This window comes from Micromys minutus (assembly GCF_963924665.1).
Source record: "Micromys minutus genome assembly, chromosome: 24".
NCBI lineage: Eukaryota > Metazoa > Chordata > Mammalia > Rodentia > Muridae > Micromys > Micromys minutus.
Window position 1 is genome coordinate 47,393,279 of NC_137959.1, and position 24,956 is coordinate 47,418,234.

Consider the following 24,956-nt stretch of genomic DNA (forward strand, 5'->3'; position numbering starts at 1 on the left):
GGGATTAAGGAGACAAGAATTAAGGAGACATCAGCCCAACATGTGTTCAGAAGATGCCCAGATGATAAGATCAGCTACAGAGAAACCCCAAAGCCCACTGCCAGCCATTACAGGAGCAGGGGAGGGGCCCTCTGGTGAGTAGGAAGGTAATTAAAGAGCTGCCTACAGAACCACTGAGCCTGTGGCTCCGAGTCCTGCCTCAGCCCAAGACCAAACCCACAGCAGCTTCCCATGTGATACTCATTAATCAGCTTATTCATTTGGAGGTATAAATGGATATGCAAGATCCCCAGATATTTGGAAGAAAGCCATTTTAAAATCAACTAGGGAAATGAGTCAGTTGGTAAAATGTGCTTGTGTGGCAAGCATGTGGACCCAAGTTTGATCTCCAGAACCTTCAAAAAAGACTGGGCATGGCAGCCAGGACATGTAATCCTGGTGCTGGGGACTGAGTGACAAGAGGACCCTTGGGCTCCCTGGTCAGCCTGTCTAGCCAAGTCAGTGAACTCAAGAATCAGTGAGAGGTCCTGTCACAAAAAGGAAGGTAGCCAGAGCTGAAAAGATGGCTCAGCAGTAAAGAGCACTGTCTGTTCTTACAGAGGACGTGAGTTTGAGTCCCAGCATTCACATGGCCACTCGTGACTACTGTTTCAGGGAATCCAATGACTTCCTTTTGGCTTCCCTGGGCACTCGGCACACAAGTAGTACATACAGACAGCATATGTTGCAGAGGACCTGGGTTTGGTTCCCAGCAGCCATACTGGATGCTCCCCACCACCTGCAACTCCAACTCCAGGGGATGCAATATCCTCTACTGGTCCTGCATATACTCCACACACCATTAAAGTAAAAACAAATCCTTTGTTTGTATGTTTTGGTTTGGTTTCTCTGTGTAGCCTGGCTGTCCTGGAACTCTGTAGACCAGGCTGCCCTTGAAACTCACAGAGATGCCTCCCAAGTGCTGAGATCAAAAGTATGTACCACCATTGCCTAGAAAAACAAGTCTTTTTAAAAGATGTGGAGGCCAGGTGATCGAAGGTCTTCTTGGAGGAGGCCCAGAGTGGCTGCACACCCATCGTTACCCTCTCCTTCTAGACTGGCAGACCTGGCCCACGATTGAACCTGTCTACAAACGTGTGTGTACACATTTTGGCTAGGATCCACATATGAAAGAGAATATGCTTGCTTTTACTTTCTTTCTGTGCTCAGGCCATCTAACCTAATATTCCTTCCCGACTCATGCATTTTCCTGTTTTACAACTCATTTTTCTTCAGAGCTGAGCACTAAACAGATGAGTTGATTTGAGACACACCTGACACACACCCTGCTCCTCCTCAACTTCTCTTCTACACGAACAAGATGGGACCCACTGCCCACTTAATGCCACCTAGAGCTACCAGATGACCTCTGACCCTCATGGCACTTGGTCACACAGGCCCAGCCAGGAGCACCTGTGCGAACCAGTGTAGACCATTACTGTGTTGGCACACACTCTCACCACGACGGTGAAATTTCCTTTTCTCTTTTTTCTTTTATTGGGGCCGAGGGTTCATCAGTCCTTCTGGGCCGCCTCCTTCCTCATGGCCACCAGCACTTTCTCTTGGCATGGATGGGCATGCTCACTCTCTGCTCGATGAACATGAATGCACGCTTGTCCTTGGACGCTTTGAGCAACACCATGATGTACCGCTTGTAGGTCATGAAGCCACACACCTCTGGGATCATGTCCCACATGAACTTGGTGAGGCACCCATGATGCCGGCTGTGTCACTGCTTGCTGACGTTCTTCATCACCTTGTGGCCCTTATTGATGCCCATGGCCATGGGGTAGCGCAGGGCCATGGCTTCGGGCAGTGAGGACAAGACAGCGACTGAGACACTGTACCTCGGCCTACACCACCAGCATGCTGGGATGCCCCGGGGGGCCGGGAGACCTGATGGTGGCAGATCCTGACATTTCTTTGTAGACATCCTGACATTGACTTAGTATCTTCTCAATACGTTAAGTGTCTTAAGACTCTTCCCTCTTCTTCTGAGCCACATTTTGATTCTCAAATTTTCTCTGGTCGACCTTTAAGTGGATTTGTCAAAGTCGGTTTCTCTGGTTGACATGTTTAGATGAGGCTCCAATGCCAGGGGCACTTTGCTGGTGATCTATCATAATGAATGTCTGTTTCTGATCTTGGGTCAGGAGAAAGGCTAATGAGGACGTTGTACCTAAGTGGTGGTGGAGGTGGACATGTAGCCGAGGTAATGCTAGAGTGTCCTAGGCAGCCAGAACTCCAGACCATGCATCCACTGTTGTATCATGATTTCGGAGACATCTGGCACCTCCCCACGCTTTTGAATTGTATTGCTATGTTTGCATTGTTTGTTTTAATCTTACACGAGGCAGAAAAAATATTCTTCATGTCTAGTTAAATAAGACTTTACAAAATCCTGCCTGTGATATTAAGTATTTAGAATCTGTCCTTAACGGAGGGGAAAAAAATCTTGACTTAGGATTTCAGCTACCTACCAACCACACAGGTACTCACCAGAACTCCAGTGATCCTTAGGAGCTCTAATGGGAAGCCCCAACCTGGGCCATCAGCAAGTGGACTCTTCTGGGGCTCAGCACACCGGCTGGCTCTTTTCAGGAACTTCCTGCTTGGCTGAGGCATGTGTCCATTTTAGAAACTGCATGAAGGGCGGGGAGGATAAACAGAGTTCCTCCTGTTGTGTGGAGGCAGTGAGAGGCACCTGCCAGGACAGTGTGCTTGGAGGATTCCCAGTGTCCATGAACACATCTTCCTGGGGACGTCAGTGGTTTCCAGTTTTGACTTCTCATGCTGATGTTGTCACTGCTGTTACACCCAAGAAGAGCTATGGCGGGATCACTTGGGAAGTGTCTGCATCTGCTGTGGCCTGTAGGAAAGATAGCTAATGGCTGTTAGAAATTCCCATGTTGGCTGTTGGCTCTGGCGTGGCATAGTTCCCTGGAGGCTGCAGTTCAGTGTCCCTGAGCTTCTCCTGGTTTAGGAGGTGGGCTCAGCAAGGCCGTTTGAAATGACAGACACTAGGTGCTAGCTGGGGGGTCTACAGTCCTGACCAGTGCAGGTACGGACTGCTCAGCACAGCGCACCACCTCTGTGATGCTTGTTCTAATAGAGAGCCTTTGGAAACAGGCAGTGATGTTGTTGGCTACCATCCCCACCACTGAAACCACCTCTACAGCTCCAGGACTTCCTGAGCCTCCCAGCTGCACCTAGCTGCTGCCGAACTTCAAAGAGCTTTCTCCCTGAACCTGCTACCCCCGCCCCCACTGAGAACAAGGGCAATAGCATTATAACCACAGTCATTTAAAATACACCCAGGCTGCTGACCACATGGGGTACCTTGCTTAGTCCAGATTTTAGATGAGGAAACTGGTTCCGGGGATAGACATGTGTGGGGCTCTGGGGAGTGCATACGGTAGGTATGTGGAATGGTATTTAGCTTCCACACACACCTCCAGTTGGCAGATTCCAGGAAGGAGAGGGATGAGGCACGAGAGGATTCCGGTGGAACAAACAGAAGACGCTAACATGTGGCAGCCTTGACAGCACGTCCCAGGGCATGCGCACGTCCCGGGGGCACGCACTGTGACTCAACGGCAGAGAGACTGGGAGGAGGAAGTAGTCAGATGATGGGAACTGGGGCAGACAGCAGGCTGCTGCAGGCTGCCTTTTGTCTTGGGGGATAACAAGAGCACCTTGAGATCTGCAGACAGCCAGACTAAGCCAAATGTTGTGGTTCCCCACCACCACCACTGATATAATAAAGCCAACACAACTCCATTCATATTGTTATCTTTATTTGAAAAGGTACCACAGAATTGGGGATGTGGTTTTGATGGTAGAGTGCTTGTTTAGCATTCTGGAAACCCTGGGTTCCAGCCCCAATAATTCCAGCACCACATAAACTGGGTGTAGTGGCACATACCTGTAACCCCAGTCCTGGAGATGAGGCATAGGAAGATGGAAAGTTCGAGACCACTTTGAGGCTATATGGCAAGGTCAAGGCCAACATGGGCTACACAAGACACCGTCTCAAACACACAAACCCAAACCAAGTAAATGCAACAGACACCACGGAGCTGGGTGTGGCTCAGTGGTAGAAAGCAGGTTACTGTTTGGGATGCCTAACACTGTAAAACTGAAAAAGAAAACCAAAGATTCTACAGGTCTTCCCCCTTTTTGTTTTCATTTTTACTAGATCTATAGTGTGTATTTGTGTCTGTGTAAGCACATGTCATGTGTGTGCTGGTGTCCAGGAGACAGAGGAAGACAATGGGCCTTGGATCTTACAATCAGGTGGTGAGTGCTGGGAGTTGAACCCAGGTCCTCTTACCTACTGAACTATCTCTTCAGTCCTTTTCTTCCTCTTCCCTCTCTCTCCTCCTCTTCCTCCTTCTTGAGGGGAACTAACTATTGGGTGTATTGTTCAGTTTCTTCTTTCCCACCTCGGTCATTGTACCTGACTCAACAAATCTTGTTCAGTCAAGGTTTGTTTGATTTCACCTCAGCAGCAGTTGGACCTTGTCTGGATGGAAGAGCAGATAGTCAGTATGGTGACATCAGCAAGCCTCTGCATGGGAGGCAGAGAGCTGCTGCACTCGGGACACATTCTCTCTATCAGGAGGGCTGGCCTACACTCAGTCAGGAAACTGGAACATTCTACACATTTCTTCATTCTTTTCTTTGCAAGGGAAGCTGTTAGTGTGTTGAGGCGCCTGTATTCATGAGAAGGAAATCAAATTCTAGGCAACACACTAGGCTCTACATCTGAAGTACAGTTTATGACCCAGCATGATCTAGGAGTGACCCCTCCTTCACTGTGGCCCCCATGGCTTCTGGGAGAAATGGATAGGCACCTGTGGCTGCAGATTCATCTGGAGCTAGCCCTGCCGTTCTAGATAATGGCTGCCCTGGTTGTGTGCAATACCTCACTGTGTCTGCCTTCCAGCTTCTGCTTGGCTCAGCCCGACCCATGTTTGCACCTTTCTGAGTCTCTCTGGCTAGCTCCATGACAATTCCCTCCGTATAACACACACACCGGGGAGGCATGGGAAAGATGCTTAAAAATTGTTTCTTAGCTACCTTGGAAGATGTGCCTGTGCTCTGCTTGCTTCCTGGGGCCCACTGGGCTTCTTGATCTCAAGGTAGGGTAAGGTTGGAGCTGTTGACAGACTCTGTGTGCTCAAGGAAAGCATATGCGCACACTGTGAGTGTTGGGCAATCCTTGCCTGCAAACTCGGGTGCACAGGACTCGGCTGTTAATGTCAGTCCTTGTGTCCCTGGTGAACAAAGGGCTGAGAAAATAGCTCAGGTGCTAAAGTGCTCGGCCACATAAGTGCCACATAACCCTCCTTACTTCCCCTTTAAAGCTTGTAATCTCAACCAGTGAGGAAGAAGGTGGAGGTAGGATCCCCGGGTGACTCAGGGATCTAGAGCAACCAAATAGGAGAACTCTGGGTTTAGGTTTTATACCTGTCTGGGTTTATATATGGCACAGAACAAACAAGACACCTGACAGTAAAGGTAGCTTTCACATACACTGGTGTATGCACAGACATACAGACAGACCACAAACATCACATATACATACATATAGATATACAGGCAGACCACAATAGATTACACACACAGACCACAGACACACACACCGACTGATACACACACACTGTGCACACACCCACACACTATACACATACCCACTGATATAAACACAGCACACACACACATACTATGCACATACCCACTGATACACATACATACCACAGACACACACTATACACACACCCACTGATACACACACACTATGCACACACCACAGATAAGCCCATGTGCAGAGGAGCAGTAGCTCTTCTAAGAAGCCTTATGTGGCAAGTGGCTTGTTGGCCTCAAGTTGGGAAAATGTATCCTGTTGTTACTGTAAAGGGTCAGTGACTGCCACATACTACAGAATCTGAGGGACAGTCTCCGTGGGAGCATGGGGTTTCCTGGATCCTGGAGGATGAGCTGTGGTTTTCATATGAGAAGGCAGCTGTCTCCCTTGCTCTGCCTGTATGAAAGCTCCCATATACGTGGATAGCCCACAGGTTCAGCCATCTTCCTTTTCTACCCTGCATCAACAGGGAAAGAAAACCCTGCCCAGTGGAGTCAAGTCAGCAACCTCTGACTGCCAAGCTTTGGGATTACAGAATCACCACTGCCCTCTGCATTTCTAAATGTGAATTCTGATATATGGAGCCCAGGTTCTCCCTTTGATGACTGAGTTATCTCCTCAGTCCTTGGTCTGGACAAATAAATAACAACAGTGTGGCTAAGAATAGAGTTCAGAGGCAGACTGTTTGCCTAGCATGCCCCAGGTTCAATGTCCAGTACTACAAACCAGACAAAACCAAAACAACTCCCCACACCCCCAACACACCTACCAAACAACAACAAACCAGACAAAACCAAAACAACTCCCCACACCCCCAACACACCTACCAAACAACAACAAAAATGGCCCAAAATCCCAAATCAGGATGTTCCTGCTACTGCTGATGACAGAAGATCAGGGGCAGGGGTGGGAGGAGTCTGGTGAGGGCCTGCCCTCTTGACCTTGTTGCTCTCATGATGTAATCACCTGTAGTAGAACCTGGTGGTTGAGTCTCAAAGTGTGACTTAAAGAGCCACAGCAAACAGTCAAACAGCACCTGGGAGAGCTTCCCGTCTCTCCAGTCTCCTGTGAGGCTCACCTGAGAAACCTGGAGGAGCTGAGTCGGCTGAGGCCCACTTGGTTTTCCTCTCCTCCCTTCCCAATGGCCGCGCCCTGTACCGAGTGCTGACTCTGCCATCTGTATCTTCTGTACCCTCTTTTCCTTTCCTCTGTCTGAACCCCAACCACTATGGAGGTAACCATTCTCAGGCCAGAGGACACTGTAGCCGTGCCAAGGGTTTAGAGAACCTTCCCAGGAAGGTAAGTAAACTGACTTATCTCACAGAATTTCACTCTTGGACGATCTCAGTACTGTCTTCATTTTGCCACCTTTAACTTTCAGGCTGAACTCCACCTATGAAGCTTCCAGAACCCAGTGACTGACTGTAGAAAGACTGAAACAGAGAACAAGTGGGCCAACACCCCGGTCACTCCACGTGTGCCAGCAGTGTGCGCATCTGATGAAAGCCGAGACTATACGATAGGTCTTGATTCAGACCAGCCATTTCCTCCTCCTTACACCAGAGACCTGGGGTGACAACTGGGCGGCTCAGTTGGCTCTTGACTGCTAACTCTGGGGTTTACTTTGCTCTGGCGATCTCTCATGGGGACATCTAATGGACATGGGGTAGCCCCTGGGAACTAGGGCTCCAGGGTGAGGCCCAGGCATGCTTTCTACACTTTGTGCCCTTCTGCTGGGCTTTTATTTTAATGTGTCCTTATTCTTAAGTGATTAAGATGCTGTAATACATTTTTGATATGGGAAGAAAGGTTTCAATGTTTTATTAGTTCAAGGGAAACACAGAGCAGTCTGGGTTTGGCTCTCATGGTAGTCCACACAGCTCTGCCATGCTAGAGCACACGCTGGGGGCGGGGCTGGCAGCAGATGGTGCTTTCATGTTATTTTAGTAACAGTAATACCTATGATTAAAGGGAAGGAGGAATGTGAGAAGGATCCAGAACAAAGTAATCCACTGCACATCTGTGTCTGCAGCCAGGCCCTATTAATGTTTTATTGCCTGATTACTAACACTGTGATTTTTCTTGGCTGGGCGTAGTACTAGAGTTTGAACTTGGACTCACACACGCCTGGCAAGCACTCCACACTCAAGTGCAACCCCAGTCCTCCTTCTGTTGTTTGTTCTGAGGTGGATTCTCGTGGTCTTCCCGCTGAGTTGTGCTCGCATGCAAGCTGGAGTGGGTTGGGCAGCAAAGCACACATGTTTTCGGGTCACCTCTTCTCACCCAGTCACACATCAGACGCCCTTTCTGACGCTGCCCCATGGCCTGAGCCATGCTGAGGGGGCCCTACTGAGGAGCCGATGGCTGATTCTCTGCCGTGGACTTAGCCAACCCGTGCCAACCTGCTTTTCCTTTCTCTGTGTTACCCATGCCCCAACCCACACACAAGAAAGCAGAGCTGTGGAACGCCACCGGTCACATGGGAGCACTGAGTGGAAGGTGCTTCCTTCATTAAACACACTGGCATGAATGTACTTGTCTCTGTGAAAATTCCTGGTGCTTTTGTTTGGGTGGGATCTTAGCTTAACATACCTGACTCACAAACAGACTCACAACCCTACCCTGAGCATGCTGTCCCTAGGCAATGTCAACTGTGAGCCAAGAACCTCACCTGAAATGTGTGTGCACAGGGTGGGCTTGCTTGCTTTCTTTACCCACTTTGGGTAATTTATTTTAATTGGCCACTTACAGAGAAAGCATGACCTCACATTAATGGTTAGCTCTTTGATTGCTGGTGAGGTGAAGCAGCTTGTCTGTGATAGGAACACTGCATATTTACAGCCTCTTTTGGGGATTTTTCATTTTTCTCTTTTTCTTCAGCTGTAGTTGAACTCTTCAAACATTTAAAAAATTTCGCATAATCGGAAAGTTCATGTTTTTATAGTTATGTTGAAATCTTTATGCCATCATCTTGAGTTTATTGGGTGTTTGGGTTGGTGAGTCTTGTTTTTCTCTAAGTGGTGTTTTATGCAGGGGTCTCTATCACCACAAGGCAGGCAGTAGACATGCCAAAGAGGGCCACAGGCACAGTCATCCTTCAGAAATCAAGGATGCTCCTTTAAGTCTACACTTGACTGGAGTAGCAGGACAATGATGTTTGTCACCTGGAAGCTACTTTTTAGGTTCTTCAACCACAAAAGTCAACAAAAAAGTTCTGGGTCCCAGACTTACAAGGGAGAAAACAAAACACTTCTCAAATATAATGTGCCATTTGAAAAATTCCAGCACTGACAGGCTCAGGTGCAAGGATGATAACTTACTAATAAGCTGGAGAGACACTTCAATCCCTGGGACCCACATCGTACACGTTCTTTAGCCTCCACACTCATGCATACACACACACACACACACACACACACACATAGACACACACACATACATACATGCATGCATATACACATACATACATGTATACACATATATGCATACATACAAATATGATATATACATATGAATAAATGTAATAAAAATATAAAAATGTCAACATTGACTGTATCACTAAAAAATATTAATTTCTATGCTACAGAATTATATTTTAAAGGAGGTTGCCTCACTGGGACAGATTATCAGCTCCATCCATTGTGGAGCACAGTGTGTTCTTGTGACTATGGAAACCCACAGGTGGTCAGAGAACCATGTTGCAAATTGAAGGGGTGAAATGTCCAAGTGTTCATGCCTCAGGCCTGGGCACCAGTGCTGTATCTTGTGTCTACAAAAAAAGAAACTCATGCTGAAGGCAACGACCTCTAAACATCTGAACGTCACAATCCTAATAAGATTGTGTCACTGATTGTGAGTCAGGTTCACTGTGGACCATTTGAAGTTTACTGTGCTCTGAAGGCCTGAGCACACACTAAATTGCTGGGGAGACTCACCATCCTTAGATGAGTTAGTATCCTGCTTCCTTGATCCAGTGAGTTGTCTGAACTTACACCACACTACACACATACCTCAGACACACACACACACGCACACACACACACACACACACACACACTGGTTTGAGGTAACGTACTTAAGAAAGTCCAGGTCACTCAACCGTGGTTATATGAGGAACAAGACCACAGCACACCACTGTGTAACTCCAGGCAGCTATTGCTGCAGTGTCTGTCAGATGTGTCCTCACACTAGAATGTGGTCAAGGTCAGTGGGGTGAATAATTTCCACTTCTACAAAATATCTTGCTTTGAAATATCCTATAACCACAAATAAATTAACTTCAATTTAAAGTTAATGTTAAAGTCACTTTGTGCTTAGAATGCCCCAAATTGGCTTCAAGGTTTTATCTGCAGGAAAGTTCCAAATTGTTAATTTCCTGACATTCTGGTACAACCCTGTCATAACCCTGTCCTAACCCTGTGGTGCATTCTTGGAAAGTCTCCTCACTCCAACCACAGGGCATGAGACCTTCTTTTAAAATCCTAAAATTATCACATGAAGACATTTAACTTTGTCCCTTTGCTCTTAGAATTGTATGTATGTGTATATGTGTGTGGTGGGGGGACCTCTAAATCTGATTGCAAACAACTTTACAACCCAAGGAAGTGAATTTCTGAGAACCATCTAACTGGATATGCCTAGAGTTCTCTCCTCACCCCATCTGAAATCAACCCTGGGGAGCAGGACTTGTGTCTCAGGTGCATGCCTGGGGTGTATGGACTGTCACGGGTGCCCTTCATCAGGAAGGGAGCTTGTAAGTTCCTTGTGAGAGGGTGCTGCACTAGAGCTCAGGCTCACCACAGCCTGGTGAGCATGCTCAGAAGACGGAACGGCCTTGTCCCGTCGGCACCTTGTGCACACTGTGGGCCTGTAGCTTTGCATGGCAGAAACAAGACAGATGACAACCGCTTTACAGAGAGAAGAGTTGGGGGATTGCTTTTGTTGTTTGGTTTTTAAAGACAGGATCTCATGTACTCCAAGATGTTCTTGAACTCACTATCAAGGTAAGGGTGATCCCTGATCGTTCTGTCTCTACCCCAAGATCTGGGGTCTCAGGTGTGAGTCACCAAATCTAACTGATGAAGGTCTATTCTGCTTCGAAGTTCTACAGGTTTCTGAGGCCTTCCTTCACACTACAGGCCTGAGGTGAGGCAGTTCATAAAGGAAGAACAAGGGAGGCTGTAGGGGCAGAACCACTCACCTTGATGGGAAGCAAATAAGAGAAAGAAGAAATGGGGAGGGGATGACCTAACTATCATGAGGCACACCCCAAAAACATAAGTTCTGTTCACTCAGTCCCACCTCTCAAGGACTCCTTTACCTCCCAGTAGCATCTGAGGACCAAGTTTTTGACCTGAGGCATTGGAGAAATATTGAGATTCAAACTATAGCACAGGGAATAGGATCACCTATTGGAACCTACTTGCCCAACCACATGGTCAAGGGGAATGAATGTTATGAGCCAAGTCTAGACCAGTGATGGCTGCTTGAGACGGGGAGAGCCCACTTAAATGCTCTCTTAGTTGCTGTCCAGTGCTCGGGAGGTAGAGGACAGTCATCTACAACAAATAGAAAGTCTATTGGTGTCATGGTTAGCCTTAACTGTCAATTTGATACAACCTATAATTATCTGAGAAGAGAATCTCAGTTGAGCAATTGCCTAGCTCAGATTGTCTGAGCTCAGCATGTCTAGGGTGGGGTTATCTTACTGTTAGTTGGTATAGGAAGTTGCAGCCTGCTATGGGCAACACCATTTTCTAAGCACATATCTGTTTGAGAAAGCTATCTGAGTATGAGTTAGCCTGTGAGCCAGCTAGCAAGTAGCATCCTCAGTGGTCCCTGACACATTTCGTTGGCTGTGAAGAGTGAATCCTTGGTCAGAGGTCATGCTGTGTGTAACATTGAGCAAGCAGGCATGCCTTCAAGTTCCTGTCATGACTCCCCTCAATAATGGACTGAGACCTAGAATTACAAGTAATCAGCTTTCTCCCCTATTGTTGATTTTGGTCAGAGTATTTGTCACAGCAACAGAAGTAAGCCTAGAACCACCAGCGAGAAGGGAATCAATTCCTTCTGTATCTATGGGCAGAGAAGAGGAGAGAACAGACTTTGTATGCGAGCCATGACTTTGACCTGGTGGCTGCCTGGCAGCAGGCAGTGCACGGCATAATGAAACGCTTCCCACTGGGCTGGCCAGGAAAAAGCTGTAGCAGAATTAAGTGATCTGACAGCCTAGGGTGGCACGCCAACTTTAAGAACAATGACGGTGTAGCATTTGCACCAGACTCATGCTGTTATTGTGATGGAACTGTCAACAGCATTAGCACCAAACTAAGGCCCCCGCCACGGTGCTGTCTCACGTGGATTCCTCTAGTGCTTCATTAATAAATTTCTCATTTTTTTTGTTGTATCAGTATACCTGTTTTGATACTTTATGGATTTTACTAATGTGACTACTTTAGGTTACACTAGCTCCACTCACCATCTTTTGTGAGGGAGGCAAGCAGTTCGTTTTAAGAGACTGTAGACTTATCTTTCCTCTGAAGATGTGCTTTCATCCTTGGACCTCAAGGCTAGAATTCCTTCCACTTGTTTGTATGATACAGTGTTGAGTCCTTTGGACAGCAGCTCCTGCAGGAGCTGTTTTTCACCAAGTGCCTGTCTCCTGCTGGTCCTTTGTGAACATTCACGCCCCTTTGCTCAGAATCATAGACAGGGTATCTGGTGGAGCTGTGGGATGGCTCAGTCAGTAGAGGGCTTGTCTTGCAAGCCAGAGGACCTGAGTTTGGTCTAGAATCTGTTGAGATTTTTTAAGTGTTTGTTTCATACCATTGAAGCAAAACCTCACACATCCCCAGCCAGCCTACACCGTTAGATGAGTTTCAAGGCTAGAAAAAAAGATGAGAGCTACCTGAGGAAGAACACACAAAGTTGGTTTCCTGGCCTCAGTACACACACACACACACACACACACACATACACACACACAAATATCCACAACAACACACACATCTATATATTAAAGAAGAACAAGGTGGATAAAAAGAAAACTCACAGATCTCATAGATTTAGGCCTCGAAGGATGCCTTAGCAGTTGGAAGCACTGGCTGCTCTCATCCAGTTCCTGGGGACCCAGTTTCAATGTCCAGCACTCACATGGCATCTAAAGACCCTCATCTGGCCTCCATGCACACTGCACACATGTGTGCATAACATACATGCAGGCCAAACAGCCATGCACAGAAAGTAAGATGAATGAAAAATAAGTTTCAAGTGGTAATTGCTACTGACCCACTGAGTCTTAACAGCATTACCTTGTGAATAAGGGAGGGGCCAGGAGGCTCCTCCCCTCTCTGAAAATCTCTTGGCAGTTAGTGGAGGTTGGGGAAAGGGAGCCCTTTCTTCAGGGGTGTAGCCATGGTAAGTTACTCTGCTCCTTTAAATGTCACTCATCCATCCTCATGCCCACAGCTCCAGTTAGACTCAGTGAAAACACAACACAACACAGTACAACACAACACAACGACATGGAAACAGGAGAGGTAGGAGAAAGTAAAAACGAACAAGATATATTACATACATGCACTAAGTTGTCAAAGAATAATATTTAAAAACAAATGACAGCACTAGAACCCAAGTGTGCTCTGGGTCTGGTTGCTAAGAGACAAAGAGAAGTGTCCTGTCCCATTGGCTCTGCAGCTTCGTCATGACCTCTGTAAGGACTTCATCTCCCTTCAGTCTTCCTCCTCCCATGATGACTGTAGTAGGCAGGAAGTGAGCCATCCAGATCCTCCTCCAAGGATGGACTGATACCCTCAGTCCCAGCCAACTTGCTTAGAATCTGCCTGCCACATTTTGAAAGCCACCTGGCTTGAGGTCCACAGCCCTCCTGGGGAACTGACACCTGGTGATCATGGTGGCCAGCTGGGGACACTGGTAGGCAGTCACTCCGGTGCTTCCCATCGAGCTGGCGATTCCCGGGACGACTTTCTGCCTGCTGCTGCCCCCTCGAAGGCACTGGTCTCTGATCAGCAGCTGGTCCCTCACCCCAGGCAGCATCTGCTCTTGGAGGGCTAACTGCAGTGCTGGCCTGACCCTGAGGCCCAGTGTGCTTTCTAGCTGCCCAAGCATGAGAATGCTCCTGACAGGCTGCTCAACCCTGCCACTTCTGGGCCGGCAGCCAGACTCTGCTGTCCCACTCACAGGTGACTCCAAGCAGACTCCCTTGGACACAGTTGAGCAAGAGACACTTCCCAACAGTGGCCTTTGGAGCACTGCTTTCAGTACTGTGTAACCACTGTCTGTCAAGGGAAGCACCTCCATTAAGGCCCTAGAAGAAAGTCAATCAGCTCTCAGAGAGGTCCTGAAGCTTACTAGAGTCACAAGGTCCCTCCACATGGTCTATAACCACTACTTTGAGTCACCATGTTTCTGTAAGTAACCCCAATAAACTTCCTGGTTCAGCGAGCTAGATTTGGGAGCAATCACTTTTTGATCTACTGTGGGTACCCTGCCATTTGTTCTAATATGTGAGTCAAATTAATTATTGCTCTTTTATGGACATTATCACTCTGGTTCTATAGGTGAAAACACGGAAGCACAGAAAGGATCCCATTAGTGAGGTTAGACTGATGTATCTTGGGCTTTACTGCCAGTGATGAGACAGGCTTTGAACCTCCCTGCCCCCAACAGCTGCCATCTGGTGCTGATGTAGCTGCTCCAGGATGCCTTTCACTGGCTACCACTGCCACACACTACAGTGGCCACCATGTGAGACACAGCACATTCCCCGCACAGAGACTCCTATGAGTGTTCAAACAGGGTCTTTTGAGGGAATGACTCTCCAGGATTTCTTGGCATGCACACACCTCTACCAAATGCTCTCGGCTCCTGCTGCACAGCTCCTCTCTGCTTTGCCTGGGCAGACAAACATCTTGCTTCTCTGTCTAGATGGTAGAGCTCAGCACTGCCTTCTTGGATGTCAGTGGGAACCTGGGACTGAAAGACAGAGGTCAGTGGGCTGGAGGGAGGCTCATTCACTAGTCACCCTATGTGAGACCCAAAAAGGAGTCAAGGCAGCCAGATGGCTCAGAGGTTAGAAGCACTCATCGTGCAAGCCTGACCACCTAAGTTCCATCCCCAGAAATCGTGCTCAAAGTCACTCTATGACCTGCAGTGTGCTGTGGAATTCGTGTACCTGTACTTACACAATACACCAAACCAAACCAAACCAAACCAGCCTGACAAGAAAGCTGCCTGCAGTAAGTCGGCTAGAAAATGCCCTACACACGTTCCCATGGCACTCGGGTGTTTTGCTAACTAGACACTGTAACAGCAGTCACAGTGAAACGGCAGTGAAGGTTTCTGTGATACCCGTGATCCCTTCCAATCTGAAAACTGTATGGTGGTCTGTCTGCTGGAGAACACTGGGGGTGAATCTTCTATTGACTCATTAGCAACTGTCAGTGTCTAACTAGTTAATATTTACCAGGACTATGATTTTCACAGGCAGAAACACATCACCCTAACTGCTATAACATTAATCGCTCATGTTTTTACCATCCACCCATTCCCAGGGAACCGAAATCTTTCCCACCCTCCAGCAGTTGGTTTTCACATCATCTCTGTGAAGTAAGATGATCTAGTGAGTCATTGTGGTCAGGGTGGACCCTGGAGCATAAGAACCTGAGGGTCAGCTCTGACCCAGGCAGAACTTACACCCTGGGCCTCTTCCAAATCCTTCTACCAAACAACTTTAGTCTCTCAGGAGTTGTGTGTCCTAGGCTAATACGGCAGAATACTTAGCTGCAATCTTACTTAACAAAGAGAAAACGCTACAAGGAAGTTGGAAATTACTGTCTGTTTTGGCTCTCCGAGGACTGCAGAAAGGATGTCTGCTGCTTGGACCTGGAGCTCTGAACAGGGAACTGGATGTGTCTCTAAGGACTCCGGAATATACAGCACCTGGAAAGTGCTATTCCAGACTGTGAGTGCTGAGAGGCTGTGTGCACTGTGGGATGGTAACATTCCTGTCCCTGTCCTTAGTGTGCAGAGACTCTGGACTTATAGACACACTCCATTGGGTTTCTTACCAGGACGGCCTGCTGTGTTTGGCCCAACTCCAGCACTCACAGCAAAGACAGCACCCAACCTCATCTCAGTTGGGAGGCGTCAAACTATAGTTGCACTAAACATGTTACTACACAAACGAGAAATCAGAAATGCAGTTCCTGAGAAACAGAGCAGGACCACAAAATAAACAAAGACAGAACATTGCAGGGAATCTAGAAAGGATAATTCTAAAGTGTGACATTTTTCACAGGGCTTTACAACTCCCAAGTTCATGCAAATACATTCACTTTACACAGTTAAACTTGACCTTTTCAATACCTTGACTATGCATTTAGTTGCCCAGCTTACATGGTTTCTGCATTGACTGCCACTTAAGTACAGAGACCCGCTGAAGCTGCTGGAGCCGCCTTTTGGTGCATTCTCTGGAGCAGTTCACGTGTGGGCTCTGCAAGGTGCCTGGGGTTTCAGAGGCGCCAGGGCTTGGACAGTCTGACCTCCTGGCTCTGACTGGGAATCCACTGTGGTGTTTATTAGAGATGATAGAGGCAGGGGAGAGAGCTAACAGGACTGGCTCGGGCTGCAGGAAGGTGAGTGTGTATCTAGCTTGGAATACACAATGAGTCTGTTTAAAAATTAAAGTACCAACGAAATAAAGAGGAAGCCTAAATATGGAAGTGACAAAGGTTCCATGTCATCCCTAACTTACAAGCTTGGAACAAAGCCTCCATACCATAAGGTTTAAGTCAGTAGGTTGGCATCTGAAAAAAAAATCCGTGAGAAATCTAGATTGTAACTCATATTTACGGTAAACATTTTTTTCAGAACATATATACTATTGGGGACAAATAAGTGTTTAAAAGTAGGTCATATAACTTTCCCTAGCGAGAACCAGGAAGTAAAAACCCAAAACATCTATGCAAGAGTGTTCATGAGCAACATGACTTCAAGGTGAGGATAGAAAGACTTCTAATTGTGTGAGAAGATGAAATATGTTAGTCTCATTTTACAGGTGTTCACAAATACTTACACGTGTTGTTTTCTGAGAGGAAGAAGGTTCATTCACAAATGAAAATTAATGGTCATGTAAAAATATCTTAAGTAGCCAGAAAAATAAAAGATACAGAAAAGAGGCAGATGAACAGATGGTGGAGCCTGGAAGAGTAAGGGTGACCCATCAGCCTGAGGAGCGTGGAGGGGGAGGGTGACCCATCAGCATGGAGGGCCAGGTGGGGGAGGGTGACCCATCAGCATGGAGGGCCAGGTGGGGGAGGGTGACCCATCATCATGGAGGGCCAAGTGGGGGAGGGTGACCCATCAGCATGGAGGATCACAGTGGGTTGGGGAGATCCACCAGCATGGAGGGGCATGGTGATGGGGATCTATCGGGGTGGCTGAGCATGTACGGTTAGGGTAGCCACTATCTTAATTTTGTACATACTCTCTTGTATTCTCTTTGAAGCCAGTCCTATTGGATTAGGGACATGTCCTAATACCATGTACAGATTCCCCTTCCATTAGAACCCCGTGCTTCAATGTGTGGATTCTGACAGACAAAATTCAGTCTATCCCCACCTCAATTCATCTCCACAGCGATGAAGGCATTGCATGTTCGTACCAGAAGTTCATCAGCACGCCAATTTCTCTACATCTTATCAGCTGTTCTTAGTGTTTTCTATGCCCTTTCTTGTAAGTCCTGGGAAATGTGCTTACCAACCTTGTGCATGTTGGTTCTGTTGGCAGCTCTCAGTACTGCCCCGTATGCCAAGCAATGCAGATGGGAGGTGGGAAACAAAAACCAGAACCTAGGATTCAAAGGAAAGGAAAACCTGAGTCAGGGACCAAGGACCACACAGCAAGCTGATTTGTGCTTTTACCAGGGTGGACTGGGCTCCCTTCCCAGGGGCTTCTGCTAAGAACCATAATTTCAAAGATTCAGAGTTTCCTTGATGCCTGGGGTCATTTGTAGCCTCACCTCTGGCTGTCTTACAGGAAATGAGCACCTTCAGAGCTCATCAGATACTGTTGGTATCTGATGGGAAAGAAATCCTATGGAAAAGCAAGCCAAGGAGGGGCGTTCACCCTTTTCCCTGGGTCCTGGATCCAGTCAGAATAACTGCAAAGCTGAAGGTCAACTAAACTCAGTAGGTAGGGAAAGGACCATGCAGTCTTGAAAGTACTGTGGGTTTCTATGAAACCCAGGGTCTGCACAAAAACACTTCAGATAGAAAGGTATTACAGAGTCCTTTTAAATGTTTCAAGTTTGTAAGTTGGGATATTTTCTGGACTACTGTGCTCTACCCAGCAAGTCCCACAAAAGACTACATTCTTAATTCATTAGTTCACTAAATGAGCTAGCTGCTGTAGACCCACAAAAAGCAAAGGGACAAACCCCAGGCTGGGTGTGGCGTGCCTGTTACTCCAGCACTCAGAACTCCGAGGCAGGATCCCTATTAATCTGAAACAAGCCTGTGCTACAGCCCGACTCTTGTCTCAGGTGATTCTCAGAGCTCCTGGCCGTAGAGACCCTGTCTCAGGGTTGATGAGGTTGTTGAGGATGATGCTGAGGCTGCCCTCTGCTCTCCACATGTGCTTGTGCACCTGCACACACAGGTACGTGCACATACACTCAAGAAAGAAAGGGAGGGAGGCATTGTGAAGAGAAAGGGAGAGTGTTATACTAAGCAGCTCATGGAGAACCAGGGCAGACTCATAAGAATAAGACATAAAACCCCTTTGTGAGGTGGTTAGGTACAATGGGGAAGAAAGGCTACTTTCGGGCAGAGAGACTTGAGATCATAGCTGAGATGGGCAGAGAGGTGGAGGAGGGGCACCGAGGTGGAGGGTCCCACAGCAGCAGCACCAGTTCCCATCCAGGCAGGAGGTGGGATGGGAACCGGGACCAGGCAGGGCAGATAGAGGCAGGGAAGCCAGTCTGAGGTCTCAGACTGCTAAAGAGATTGTTTCGTGCCATTGTTATTTAAAATCCTTGTGTGCTTAGCATTTACTTTTTGCTTTGTGTAAAGTCTGACTGAGCCAGATTTCTGTTTGAAGTTCCAGCTGGATAAGTCTCAATGCACACGTGCAGGCTTTTAAAGGAAGATAAACTTTTAAATGCAAATCGCAGTTATCAACCTAAAATACTTGGTGGGAAGTTCGGGAAGCATTATCAAAGGACTGCCCGTGCATCATAGGGGAGAGCTGGAGAGGGGGCCCCGTTGCTATATTTACCCAGAACCACCCCTCTTCCTCAAGTGGCTGGCACTGAGCAATGAGCAAGAATTCCAGATACGCTTGGCCTTTCAGACCTATAAATAGCCTGCATGCTATTTATATTCGACCTACTTACAAACACCCTTTAGGAAGCGGCTACCTGGGACAGTCAGCACAATTGGACAGACCAGAACCTCACAGCTCCTGCAGGGAAAGGAAATGCCTGTTTGCTGAGAGGATTGCTCAGTAGGTAAAGCACTTGCTGCAGAAGCCTCTCAGAACAGGCACACTGCAATAGCAGCACACCCCTGCTGGGAGAAGGCCAGCTAGCCTGGTGTAAGAAGCAGTGACTATTCAGTGGGTGTGCTTACAGCCAATCAGAGTCCAGGTGAGCAGGAGACACTAGGCCCTCTAACCCCTCTCAGCTTCCTGCTTGCCTCACAACACTTGAGAAGTTTTGGGCTGTCTGCTATTTGACTGAGAAAAGGGGATGGTCTCAAGCCCCCAAATATTCATTAACTAGGGCTTTGGTCTTAATAGTCTGGAGTATGTGGCACTGAATAACCAGGGGAGTGGACCCTGCTGACCAGTAAGATGGGGAGTTAGGGAAGGAGCTATACTAGGGTGTGACAAGTACCAGGCCATGAGAGCAGCATGGCAGGGATTTCCTGAGATCAGGGACTGCAAGGGCTGGAAAGATGGCTTGGCAGAGGATGTACCTGTTGCTCTTACAGAGATCCTGGGGCTCACAACGATCTGTAACCCAGTTCATCAGATACACCCTTCTGAACTCTGTGGGTACCATCCATACATTCTTGCACAGATGTACAAGCAAGCAAAACACTCATGTGCATAAGATCTTAAAAAACAAAACTACTGTGTTGTGTTAAAGGAGCACATCCATCACTCCCTTCTCTCTGTTCCGGTCCTATCCCCTTTGTTCTCACTAATCACCAACTTATTACTGGGGATCTTGTTTCCCATACACACTCATACATACACACAAATGTACAAATACACAGACATGAACACACACACATACACTGATCATAAAGAAAACGACACCAGGAACTTTCACATGCTTCTTCACAGATGCAACAATGAAGACGTTGGCTGAGGATGTAACTTGGGTCTGAGATGTGAATTCACAAAGTGGGCTGGAGCTAACTTTCTCAGCGCATAGCCTGTGCACGACAGAGCTCCAATGGCTGACGCTACCTTCACTCACTACTCCTCCCAGACGTGTGTACCAAACATTTACCTTACTAATTGAACCAATCACTTTCTCTGCTCTCAGGGTGGTGGTACTGAAGAGTGTATGCAATCAACAAGCACTCTTCCACTGAGCTGCACCCCCCAGCCCTGACCCCACCATTTTCAATACCTTAGGATATTTCACGACACCTCTCCCTGTCCCTTGTTAGGTCCTCATATTATATAGTCAGGCCTGCGGTTAGTGGGTTCCCATCCGCAGAGCATTCTGGGTAAGCCAACATAGCAGAAGTGTTTTTGAAGACACACCAGGTGGTCAGGTGTCAGGGTGGGAGATGAGGGCTCTGGTCTGTTAGGGTGTGCTAACCCGATGCACCTGGGTGGGTGGTGCTAGGTGGACACAGTGGAAGCTGAGGTCAAACCTGATAAGGAAGCTTCAAGAAGCCAGAAGTGCAGTGAGGGCCTCATGGCCTGCCAGTGATCACTGTGTGGGAGGACAAAGAAAGGAAGGAGCTGGTGACCAAGGCTACAGCCTTTGAGAGGTGTACAGCAACCACAAAGATGGCTGGTTGGGCAGTGGTCAGCAGGCTTACTCTCAGCACCACACAGCAAGCCCTGACCAAAGTCCAAAGGCAAAAGAGCTCCCAGGAACACTCGGGACAGGAAGCCAAGTCTCGCGAGAGCCGCAGTCAGTCACGTGACCCACGCCCCCTGCTTTCTGCCGGTAGGGCGGGCTGGTGGCGTCGCGAGGGGCAACAGCAATGGCGGCCACGGCGGCCGGGCGGCTCTTCTCGCTGGAGCTGCTCGTGGATTGGGTGCGGCTGGAGACCGGGCTGTCGCCGTGCGCCGCGAGCCCCGCTGTGGTCTTTCGCTTGCTGGACTTTCCGCCGCTGCTTGTCCTCCCGCCTGCCGCTCCTGCCCCGGAGCCCCAGCGCCGCGCCATCCGCTTCGGGCGCGGCAAAGCCTGTTTACTGCGCCTGCGCCCCGCCGCCCAGCATCGCCCGCGCCTGCGCGTCATCCTGCTGCAGCTACCCGCGGGCCCGACCCCTGCGCCGCGCCTGTTGGGGGCTTGCGACATCCTGCTGGTCCCCTCGTTGGGCCAGCGAGGTATATTCACCCTGCGGGGCCCCGAGGCCGAGCACGTTGGGGAATTGGCACTGTTCTACCGCCTGTCCGACCTGGGACACTTTCCCCCCGGGGCTCCACAGCTACAAGACCCACTGAGCCCTGCATATATCACGGGTTCCGAGGCCCTGGAGGTATCAGAGCCACGAAACGAAGAGACCTCGAAGCCATGCACCAAAGACACCTCTGCCAGATGTCTACAGTGTGTCTCAGATGCACGCCTCTTGGAGGCCTCAGAGCCATGTGTCAAGGATATCAACAGCTGGTCTGCAGGTGACTCAGACGCCTCAGCTGTCCAGAAGTCCTGGGAAGGTGCAGTCTTACACAGTAAGGCTAGCTCTGGGGACATGGCTTCTGCCCCTTGTTCACCCGCTCCCAGTAGGAGGACTGTCAGTCCGGAAGTCACAGAACTGGACTTTGAAACCAACACATTTTGCCCTCCTCCTCTGTATTACACGCATCTGACTCAGGAAAAGACTCCTTCTGCCACGGTTGAAATTACTATTGAGCCTCAGAGAAACGAACCTGAGGATCTAGATGACATTTTTCCTGAAACAAAACGTGTAGGTCCTCCCATAAGGCCAGTGAAGCATACAAAATCTGCAATGCAGGAGAGCCCTCCGGTGCTTCTAAATCCTCCACAGAGGCAGGGTCCGTGTCCTCCTCAGACGGAACAAACCACAGTCAATGCAGTAAGACAGCTGCCTCTGTTGAATGCTTTATTGATCGAGCTGTCCTTGCTGTGCAACCAGCCCGTGGCAAATCCCACCCACGTGCACCCCCACTTAGCCTGGTTGTACGGAGGTGAGCACAAGGGACCAGACCCTTCCACCAAGTCCACATCTCAGTCAGAATCTAAGAGCAACAAGCTTTCTGTTCGAGACAATGAAAAGTTCGTGAATCCTCAGTCTAAAAAGAACCCTAAAGGTAAACATCCAAAGATCAGTGGCAGCCCCCCACCCAAGGTTAGGAAGGGGAGGCTGCTTTATGGCTTAACAAATACACTAAGACTGCGTTTACAGCAGACAAACCCCGACATGCTGGTTGTACATGAAAAGAGAGAGCAGTACAGGAGGTCACGGATACAAGCTGTGGGGCCGAAGTTCCGAATCCCGTCCTGGAATGGCAAGGTTTCAAGCTTGGCAGCAGAAAGCCAGATGCCACCACAGCTTCCCAGTGACATGCCATCAGACTCTAATGGGAAAGTATCAAGCTTGGCAGTACAAAGCCAGCTGCCCAGGGATAGATCTTTAGACTCTAATGGGTCTTTTGCTGAAGGTAGTGACACTTCAATGCAAATCAGTGCAGGCTTTGATGAGTCAAGTACAGCTAAAGAAGCGAAACAAAGCCACTCTATGAAAACGGTTGACCAGAGTAAAAACAAAGCTGTCGTCACTGTGGTGAGAGCGTCCGTGAGCCCTGCAAGTTCTGTCACCCCAGAAACAGCTCCATCAAATATTTTTGGAGAAAAATGGAAAAAGAAAGTCCAAAGCCCAGGGCTTTCCCAACAGGATCCTACTGTTGACAAAACTATAGCTGAGGGTAAAGATGGTAGGCAAGTCAACGCTACAAGTGCTGCCGAGATAATTGAAAATAGACCACCCAGTAGAAAAAGTTCCTGGGAGAGCATCTTGGAGCTCCAGAGCCGGGATGGGTTCATCAGCCCTTGCTATTCTGAAGACTTCTGCACAGCTGAGAATAATAGCATAAGTCCTCCAGCTCCTGACTACAGCACAGGGCCAGAACATGCACAAGAGGGTTTGGCAAGCAAGTCAAGTGAGGCAGGGCTGTCAACAAGGAAAAACAGTCGTGAAGGGAGTTCCGTGCTCACCCCTCCCTTTTCCAGTGGCTCACCAGTGTGTTCTCACAAAAGATCCCGTGTACTGAAGACTCAGGATAGTGTGGAGGATACATCCAGTCTCTCCACCAGTGACTTTTCATCACAGTGGACAAATGAAAAGGAAAACCAGGCAGATATGGGTAGTTTAAAGGTTATGAGGAGAGGACAGGACAGCTTCTCTAAACTTAAAATAGGAGCTGGTCACAAGTCGTCTGAGAAAAGCCAGTCACCAAGGACATCTCAAGTTAGTTCTTACGAGCCATCAAACTTGTCTGAGCTAGAACTCAAGGCCATAGATGACAGTGCATCAGCTGATTTCCAAGAAGAGGAAGATGGCCTTGGTTCACTGCGCATCTCTAAACAGTGCAGAGACATCTGCGAGTTAGTAATAAATAAACTTCCAGGATATACAGTGTAAAAGTATGCTACTTTCGAAAACTAGTTCTGTAGCTGCTGGGTGCCGATACTGAAGAGTTGTAATAACTCACATCTAACCTCAGTGTGTATGTGTTAGTTCTTAAGAGTTGTAAATAGTTTGTCATTGATGTTTAGTGCCTTACCCTTCAAGCTGATTATACTTTGAAGTCACTGTTAGGCTTAGGAGTGATTCCTTTGTAAAATGCTTAAGATTAAAAGTATGTCTGTATACTCTCTGATCATATCTGTATTAATGGGAATAAATCTTGTAAAGGATGTGTTAGAGCTTGAGATGCAGAAGTGTATTTGTGATCTACCCCTGCTGCTAAGGGCTCTGGATTTACAGACTTTCATAACATCCGTTATTATTTACTCTCCTTTTTACTTGAACACTCATTTGAGCTTATGTTTTTTGATGAGAGTGTGTCCTGCTTTACACACCAGTATTACCTTAGTTTTTATGAAGTTGCTGAACAAATATCTTAGCATTTAAAATGCTTACCATAGGTTGTAGTACTAACACCAACAAGAAGCATGGAAACTCCCTAATAGAGGCATATTTGGGTAATGCTTTACTTTTGCTGCATATAAACACACTTCAGGTGTTCTCGGGCATTTAGAGAGAACAAAGTGAAGCTTTATCTCTCATAGTTCCACAAAGAGGAGTTTGATTTACCATTAAATACTTCTGTGTATTTAATAAACACTCAGTTTCCAGGTTGCTTGGTGCTTATTTTTAAGGTGGTAGAGCTTGTTTCATATGCCCTAGTCATCAGTTATGTATGTCTTCTGTGTTCTGATATCTGTGGGAATTTTCACACAGCTGTGCTACACTACAACTCTTAGACTTTTTAATGATGCGGATGTTATGGGACCTGTGAGGCAAAGCCCTGGTTTTCCATTCTCTGTGAACAATGACATGGCTATGTGACCATGTTCTGAGTGACAGTGATAGGTAAGACTTAGAATGAGAAGAGGAGTCTCTCTTTGAGGGTCATTGTGAATAAAAGTGATGACAGGAATGAGCCTGGCATTTCTGGGACAGAAACTGTTGTCTTGATGTTCATGTTAGTCTTGTATAAAGGACATGTTGCACAGAGAAGTTCCAGATTGTAGAGAGACTCAAACTCCAAGTACATAGTCAAGCTACGAGAGACAATACAGTAATACGTTATGTGTCAACACCAGTAAGTAGCTGTGGCTTTTTAATATTGTAAAATACTGGAAGTAACTATTCAGTTACAGAAATTAAGTCTGGAAATGTAAAGGGAATTTTATGGCTACATAGAGATTTTTCTTGGTCTGAATATATAAAATGTGTGTTGTGTTTTGATTTTGTAAGACACAGCCTGGTACTCAAACATGAACTGTGTAGATTGTTCAATGACAGTT

General features: G+C 47.7%; 1 protein-coding gene across 1 annotated transcript; it reads left to right on the forward strand.

Moving 5' to 3' along the window:
- Positions 1–20,929: 20,929 nt before the first annotated feature.
- MAP10 (microtubule associated protein 10) lies at positions 20,930–24,169 on the forward strand. The gene has a single exon (XM_080937023.1). The coding sequence runs from the start codon at positions 20,944–20,946 to the stop codon at positions 23,563–23,565; it is 2,622 nt and encodes an 873-aa protein (XP_080793149.1). The 5' UTR covers positions 20,930–20,943; the 3' UTR covers positions 23,566–24,169.
- Positions 24,170–24,956: the final 787 nt, after the last annotated feature.

Coding starts and splice junctions, on each gene's coding strand:
- MAP10 (XM_080937023.1), top strand. CDS start 20,944: ATGGCGGCCACGGCGGCCGGGCGGCTCTTCTCGCTGGAGCTGCTCGTG.